Genomic DNA, 7,938 nt, shown 5'->3' with positions numbered 1-7,938 from the left:
TCCTCGCACTGGGACAGTGGGACACTTGGAGGGGAACCTGCAGGTGGTGTTGCCCTGTGCCCGCTGCCCTTGTCCTTCTTGGTCACTGGTTTGGGAGGTGCTATAGGAGGAGCTTGACTGGGTAACTGCAGCGGTGTGGATGGTACACACTGTGCCACTGACAGAGGGAGTGAACGGAGAGAATGGAAGGTGGGCTGCCAGTCAAGGGGCTGCTTTGTCCTGGGAAGTATCTCACCCAGATGGATGGAGAGTGTTCCACTGCACTCCTGACTTGTGCCTGGTCGGGGGTGAGGTGGCCTTGGGGTGTCAGCCACAGCCATCCACTGACCTGCTCTGGTCGTCAGAGTGTCTGTGTGGCTGCTTAATCAGATGTGGGTCTTTGGATCTGTCGTTGCAGGACACTACATGCTGGCTGATACCAGTCAAGGAACTCTCCCAAGGGGCCAGGCGGTGCTCCTGGTGTCACCGTCCCAAGTGCCGCGGGACGTAGTTTGCCTTCAGTTTTGGATGCAGGCGAATGTCGAGAGTTCAGGTAAGGGATCGTGTCCAGCCCCCGTTCCCTCTGCGTCCTTCCAGCATGGCCCAGGCCAGGCCGCGCCTGTGACCCCCACCCCTCACTCCAAGTGTGTTCTTGGTCACGTGTCTGTCGGTGCATGAAACCTGTCGCTGCGTTTTGGTGCAGGGGGTGTCAGAGACCTGAGGCTTGGTCACTGAGGGACCGTCATAACCAAGCCCAGGGGCATGAGCTTTCAAATCCCGGCCAGCGGATCCCCGGACCGGCGCTGTCAGTCCCACTGTGGGAGATGTCAGTGTTGCTTGCTCACCTTTACATTCGCCCAGAGGTGGCCAACTACCTTCTCCCACTTCATGAGCCATGGAGCCGTTGACAGGAGACTCCCAGAAGCCCACAGCTTCCATTGGTCACAGCTTTCCCTCGTCCCATTCCCAACGGGACTCCGCCCAACTGCCTCGCCTCACCTGGAGAGTTCGGAGAGCAGACCCTCCTGTGCATCCTGTGCACGCTCCTCAGGATGCCACCACTGTGCCCTGGCATGGGGCGGCAGCTGTTTGCTGGGGCCTGGGCAGGGGGTGAGCTTGGCCCAGGTGCCCGACTGTCCAACTCCCCTCCCCCCAGGCTGTGGTGGGATGGAGGGGGAGGCGAGGGAGGGTGGATGTAGGGTAGGTTTGGATGCAGGGAATGGGGAGTGTGGTCCTGCTCTGGGGGAGTGTGTGAGGCGCATGGGGATTGAGGGTGTGTGGTGGGGTTGAGTATGACACTTGGGGGACAGGATGGTGGGTGGTGTGTCTGGGATGGAGTGTGAGGGGGTGTGGGCTGGGGTTGTGCGATGGGTCTAAGGGAGGAGTACAGAGGGGCAGTGGCAGGACATGACCTGAGGCTTGGACGGCAGCTGCCCCTCAGCTCTCCCGGCACGGGATAGGAATGGGGGAGGGTGTGGGGGTGGGGGTTTTCTCCGGACGCAAGAGAATCAGCCTGAGCCCATTCTTCCCAGTCACCGTCACATGTAGAACCAGAGCACGCGGCCCACGGGGCAAGTACATGTCAGTGTTACAGCCGGTTATAGAATGGGAACTAGGTTAGAGCAACTCACTAAACAAATCACTAACTTGGTTTATTATTGTCACATGTACCGAGGTGCAGTGAAAAGCTTTGTTTTGCATGCCGTCCATGCAGATTATTCCATTACATCGGTACATCGAGGTAGTACAAAGGAAAACAATAACACAATGCAGAATAAAGTGTTACAGTTACGAGCAGTTAGTTGGGTTTGCTTGCTATATGACATTCGCTAGTTAGAGGAGAGCTGGTTCTAAGGCAGTACAGCAGCAGGGTGGGAACACGGTAGGCAGTGATCAGGAGGTTGGCACTAATGCTGACAGTGAACCTGTAACTGGTCCTGTACATGGGTTTAGGCAGAGAGGGGTAGTGATTCAGCAGAGGAGAGGATTAGTCTGCAAATGAATTAAAACTGGTCTCTGAATTTGTAGGTGGTTCTGGCAGCTTCACCTGGGATGTCAAGGCTCCACCCCAGTGTGCACCACTTCCACACACTGAGACACAGAGTGAAGCTCCCTCCACACTGTCCCGTCACACACTCCCAGGGTTAGGCACACAGTGAAGCTCCCCCTACACTGTCCCGTCACACACTCCCAGGGTTTGACACAGAGTGAAGCTCCCTCCACACTGTCCCGTCACACACTCCCAGGGTTAGACAGAGAGTGAAGCTCCCTCCACACTGTCCCGTCACACACTCCCAGGATTAGACAAAGAGTGAAGCTCCCTCTACACTGTCCCATCACACACTCCCAGGGTAAGACACAGAGTGAAGCTCCCTCCACCCTGTCCTGTCACATACTCAGAGGGCAGGGATGGAGGGTTAGGCACAGAGTGAGACCCCTCTCCAAACTGTTCCCTCACACACTCGGAGGGCAGGGACGGAGGGTTAGAATGAATCTCCCCCTGAACAGTCCAGCCACACACTCTCGGGACAGAACTGATTGACTGGGAAACTGAAAAAGAAAGATAAGAGAAAAACAACCGGTTAGACACAGGTTCACTGTCAGTGCAGGTTCAATACAATAAAACACCCTGTACTCTGTCCCGTCACACATTCCCAAGGCAGATAAAGTTAGATCTCAACTGCGATTAGATTAGATTGAACCTCCCTTTACATTGTCTTGCCCAATATTGCTGATGCAGCAAGACGAGGATTTGTTACAGAGTTGAGCTCCCTCTGCATTGCCCATCCTGGCCTCCTTCTGTCACAGGTACTTTGAATATCTATGTGGAAGAAGACTTGCAGGGGAAGCGGCTGGTCTGGGGTGCGGTGATAGCCCCACTACTGACATGGAGGCTCGGCAGAGTGAGAATACACACAGCTCAGAGCTGGAAGGTAACAGATCCAGCACCCTGAGCCCTGACCTTCTCACTGGTTTACTGGGGTGGTTTAGTTGTTACTCTGGGAGTGGTGATGCTTGGAGGGAATATTGTTACTCTGTGTGTTGGTTGTTACTTGGTGGGAGTGGTGTTTCTCGGTGGGAATAATGTTACTCAGGAGTGGTGTTACTCAGAGGGGTGTTACTCAGAGTGGTGTTACTCGGAGGGGTGTTACTCGGAGGGAGGGGTGTTACTCGGAGGGGTGTTACTCGGAGGGAGGGGTGTTATTCGGAGGGGTGTTACTCGGAGGGAAGGGTGTTACTTGGAGGGGTGTTACTTGGAGGGAGGGGTGTCACTCGGAGGGGTGTCACTGGGATCACTGATGCTCTGTCTCTATAGCTAGTGTTTGAAGCAGTCGGCGGAGGATCATCCTCGTCGTACATTGCGATCGATGACGTGATGTTGATGCACACGGAGTGTCCGCGGATGGGTGAGTGATGCCAGAGTGGTGAGTGAGCCATGGACGTGCTCCTGTCCCAGCAAGCTCCCCCACACCTCGGGGTCCCCACATGTCCCAGCAAGCTCCCGCACACCTCAGGGTCCCCATGTGTCCCAGCTAGCTCCCCCACACCTCGGGGTCCCCACGTGTCCCAGGAGGCTCCCCCACACCTCGGGGTCCCCACATGTCCCAGCAAGATCCCCCACACCTCGGAGTGACAGGCCCTGAACAACCAGCATCCTTCCTCCCCAGGGCTCTGGGAACTGCAGCCACCTCAGATCCCGTGCTGGCTCCGACCAGCTCAAGGTCATTGCTGGGAGCTGGAAGGAGACACAGCACACAGAGAGCCAAGTGGGGTGGGGGCAGCACACCAGGGTGGGGGCCCCACCTCACCCCAGGAGTATAAACACGGGCAGTGTAGTGGGGTCAGCCGTGGAAGGGGATGCACCAGCCCTGCCTCTTTGTGATGGTGCTGGAGCCCCACTGGGCACCGATGAGGATGTTGGCACTGGAGCAGGTTGGGTCAGCGGTGGGTCGGGGGGAGACACTGGGTCAGCGGTGGGTCGGGGGGAGACACCGGGTCAGCGGTGGGTCGGGAGTCAGTGGCTCCCTCTCCTTTTGCAGGTGCGTGCAACTTTGAGGACGGCCTGTGTGGCTGGAGGAACGTGCTGGACCCCAGCAAGGATGTCACGGACTGGACCTGGAGCAGTGGGAAGGCACCCAGCCACTTCACCGCCCCATCCACTGACCACACGCTGGGCACCGCGGAAGGTGGGTGGGTGGGTGTGGGGTGGCCAACGGTGCTGGCAGAGGGCTCACCGGCCCCTGGATGAGACGTCTTCCTTCAACCTCTTCACCATCCAACCTCAGGAGAGCTCTGTGGCGAGAGCAGTGCAGGGCAATGAGCAGGGTCGCTGCCAGGGTCAGTGGGGACACTTGGAGCCCAGCAACACGCGGTCTGTGCCCAGCAACACACAGTCCGTGCCCAGCAACACGCGGTCTGTGCCCAGAAACACACGGTCCGTGCCCAGCAACACGCGGTCCGTGCCCAGCAACACACGGTCCGTGCCCAGCAACATGCGGTCCATGCCCAGCAATACACAGTCTGTGCCCACAGTCGCTGAGGGAGTTGCAGTCTGTGTTCATGGTCACAGTCTGCTCGGGGGGTCAGTGGGGGTCACAGTCTGCTTGGTGGTCAGTTGGGATCACAGTCTGCCAGGGTCACTGGGGGTCACAGTCTGCTCAGGGATCAATGGGGGTCACAGTCTGCCGGGGCCAGTGGGGGTCGCAGTCTGCTCGGGGTCAGTGAGGGTCAGTCTGCTCAGGGTCAGTGGGGGCCACAGTCTGCTTGGGGGTCAGTGGGGGTCACAGTCTGCCAGGGTCAGTGGAGGTCAGTCTGCAGGGGTCAGTGGGGGGGGGTCACAGTGTGCCAGCGTCAGTGGGGGTCACAGTCTGCTCGGGGGGGGTCAGTGGGGGTCACAGTCTGCTCGGGGTCAGTGGGGGTCACAGTCTGCCGGGGTCAGTGGGGGTCACAGTCTGCTTGGGGTCAGTGGGGGTCACTGTCTGCCAGGGTCAGTGGGGGTCACAGTCTGCTTGGGGGGTCAGTGGGGGTCACAGTCTGCTCAGGGTCAGTGGGGGCCACAGTCTGCTTGGGGGTCAGTGGGGGTCACAGTCTGCCAGGGTCAGTGGAGGTCAGTCTGCAGGGGTCAGTGGGGGGGGTCACAGTGTGCCAGCGTCAGTGGGGGTCACAGTCTGCTCGGGGGGGGTCAGTGGGGGTCACAGTCTGCTCGGGGTCAGTGGGGGTCACAGTCTGCCGGGGTCAGTGGGGGTCACAGTCTGCTTGGGGTCAGTGGGGGTCACAGTCTGCCGGGGTCAGTGGGGGTCACAGTCTGCTTGGGGGGTCAGTGGGGGTCACAGTCTGCTCAGGGTCAGTGGGGGTCACAGTCTGCTTGGGGGGTCAGTGGGGGTCACAGTCTGCCGGGGTCAGTGGGGGATTCTCTCTCAGGCTGATTGCTGAGGGAGGAATATTTAGGAGTGGTGGAGTGGGGGGGGGGGCGGTGCGGGGAGGTGGAGTGATAGGGGCAAGGGCATGTTCCCAGAGGGTGGGGAGTGTGTGGTGGGGATAGAGGGATGAAACGGGTGCGATGGTGCTGACACACAGCTGCCATGGCGATGTGTTGATGTCAGGGTCAGCCGGACCCCTGTGCCCACAGCGATCCTGGCAGTCGCTCCAGTGCCTGCCGAGTCCCCCCACTAGCTGGTCCAGAGCAGGACTGCTGCCAGTGGGATGCATGGTGTCAGCCTCGGGGGTCACAGCCTCAGCCCTCTCACCCTTCACCCTGACCCGCCATTGCCGAGTCTGGGGAGCTGTGGGGCGCTCCGTCTTCTGGGATCAGGCTGCCCTCGTGCGTGGACCCAGACCCTGTGCAGACTGAGTGAGAGGTGGAGACACAGGTCCTGTGTCCAGTGCCAGCGCTCCCGCTGTTATCACACGGCTCTGTGTGGGATGTGGCTGTTGACACTTTTCCTACGAGCTAACACCACGTACTCCTTACTATATTTGTAGCCCCAGAGGTTCAATGGGATGTGCTTGGGGTTGGGAAAGGTTCAATATAAATAAAAGACTTCCTTTCTTTCTAGGTCACTACATGTTTGTGGACACTCAGGTGATCAGTGCTAAAAACTGGACCAGGTTCCTGAGTGAACATCTGCCTCCGACGAAGGGGTCCTGCCTCACCTTCCACTACCACACCAACGTCAAAAATCAGCTCAGTGAGTTCCCTCCGCACGGCCTCGCTCTCACCAGACAGCAGCCCTGAGCACTAATCCTTGCCACACCCTGAGCGTCAGTGTGTGTGGGTCTGTACCCCAGTGAGGGTCAGTGTGTGTGTGGGACTGTACCCCAGTGAGGGTCAGTGCGTGTGGGGGACTGTACCCCAGTGAGGGTCAGTGTGTGTGGGACTGTACCCCAGTGAGGGTCAATGTGTGTGTGGGACTGTACCCCAGTGAGGGTCAGTGTGTGTGGGTCTGTACCCCAGTGAGGGTCAGTGTGTGTGGGGGACTGTACCCCAGTGAGGGTCAGTGTGTGTGGGACTGTTTTCCCTTATTCCAGATGTGAAGAGGGGAAGTATCTTGTCATTTTTTTTGATGCATTTGTTAGTGCAGCTGGTCAGGGAATAATCCAATCTGGATGCTCATGGCCTGTGTACCTGCGCAAGAACGTAAGAACACCAGCAGGAGGAGTCGATTTGATCCCTTGCTCCCGCTCTGCCTTTCAGTACGATCATGTCTGCTCCTTTCCCTCGGCATCATTTTCCCGCACTAGCCTCATATCGCCTGATTCCTGCAATATCTGCAAGTCTGTCAGCCTCTTTGGTGAACATACTCAGTATTTCAGCCTCCCCGCTCCTCTTGGATAGAGAATCCCTTTCACCACGTCCTGTGAGAAGGCATTTCTTCCTGAATGGTCGACCCCTTATTTAGAGACTCTGACCCCAGGTTCTAGACAGTCCAGTCAGGGGAAACATAATCCCCACACCCACCCTGTCAAACCCTGTAAGAATGTTGCATTTTTCAGTGAGATCACCCCTCATTCTTCTGAACTCATTGGACCAAGCAGCCAACCCAGGAATCAGTCTGGTGAAACTTTGCTGCACTCTTCCTTAGGAAGGGACACCGGACCTGTAGACAGTTTCCTCAGACCGTAAATAATCTCTAGTGTTGCAGTCAAGTCTCTTTGCAGTGAAGGACTTCTTAACCTGCTCCACCTGCATGTAAACGTTCAGTGACGGGAATACAGGGACATTCAGGTCCCTCTGAACACAAACACTTTTTAATTTCCCAGCATTTAAGAACATATTCTGCTTTCTATTTTTTCCACTGAAGTTGAACTCTGTGTTTGACAGGTGAATGTTTCTGCATCTGGCACATCCTGTCGCGTTCACGCCTCTCTGCCTCCGCCTCACAACCCACACTGCCGGCCAGCTTTGCAACTTGGATATATTACACTTGATTCCCTAATCCACATCATAGATATAGATTGGGAACTGCTGGGTCCAGCACCAGTTCCTAATCCAAATAGCTTGCCAACCCAAAAATTACCCATTCTCTCATGCTGTTTTCTGAATGTTAACCAACTTTCAATCCACAGCAGTGTCTCACCCCAACTCTGACACCACGTGCTCTCCTTCGGAAAATCCAGATACACCACTTCATCCTACCTAATCTGCTGGTTACAACTTCTAAAACTCTCACATTTGTCAAACATCATTTCCCTTTCATGAATCCATGTTGACTCTGCCCAATCCTATTATTATTTTCTAAGTGCCCTGGTAGCAATTCCTTAACAATAGATTCCAGCATTGTCCTAATGCCAGGCTCACTGGTGTGCAGTTTACTGATTCCTCCCTCTCCTTTCTTAAATGGTGGGGTAACAGTTTCCTTCTGTTGGACCAGTCTAGAATCTGTGGAGCTTTGGAAAGGACAACCAGAGCATCCACAATCTCCCTAGCCACTGCCTTGTAAACCACTTAGAGTGTCCTGG

The 7,938-nt window shown here is 56.5% G+C and overlaps 1 protein-coding gene across 1 annotated transcript; it reads left to right on the top strand.

Moving 5' to 3' along the window:
• Positions 1-496: 496 nt before the first annotated feature.
• Positions 497-6,214, top strand: LOC127582309 (apical endosomal glycoprotein-like). Its single transcript, XM_052037487.1, has 4 exons — positions 497-532; positions 3,296-3,386; positions 4,020-4,166; positions 6,036-6,214. The coding sequence occupies exons 1-4, from the start codon at positions 518-520 to the stop codon at positions 6,212-6,214; spliced, it is 432 nt and encodes a 143-aa protein (XP_051893447.1). The 5' UTR covers positions 497-517.
• The last annotated feature ends 1,724 nt before the right edge of the window (positions 6,215-7,938 follow it).

The sequence above is a fragment of the Pristis pectinata genome, chromosome 23, assembly GCF_009764475.1.
Source record: "Pristis pectinata isolate sPriPec2 chromosome 23, sPriPec2.1.pri, whole genome shotgun sequence".
NCBI classification, from domain to species: domain Eukaryota; kingdom Metazoa; phylum Chordata; class Chondrichthyes; order Rhinopristiformes; family Pristidae; genus Pristis; species Pristis pectinata.
Note: the sequence above shows the minus strand (reverse complement) of the source record. Positions and strands in the feature narration are given on the sequence as shown.

What these genes read in the sequence shown, in the direction of transcription:
- LOC127582309 (XM_052037487.1), top strand. An exon ending in CACGGAGTGTCCGCGGATGG is followed by an intron (nt 3,387 to 4,019) that starts GTGAGTGATGCC and finishes CTCCTTTTGCAG; the next exon opens with GTGCGTGCAACTTTGAGGAC. An exon ending in CACGCTGGGCACCGCGGAAG is followed by an intron (nt 4,167 to 6,035) that starts GTGGGTGGGTGG and finishes CTTTCTTTCTAG; the next exon opens with GTCACTACATGTTTGTGGAC.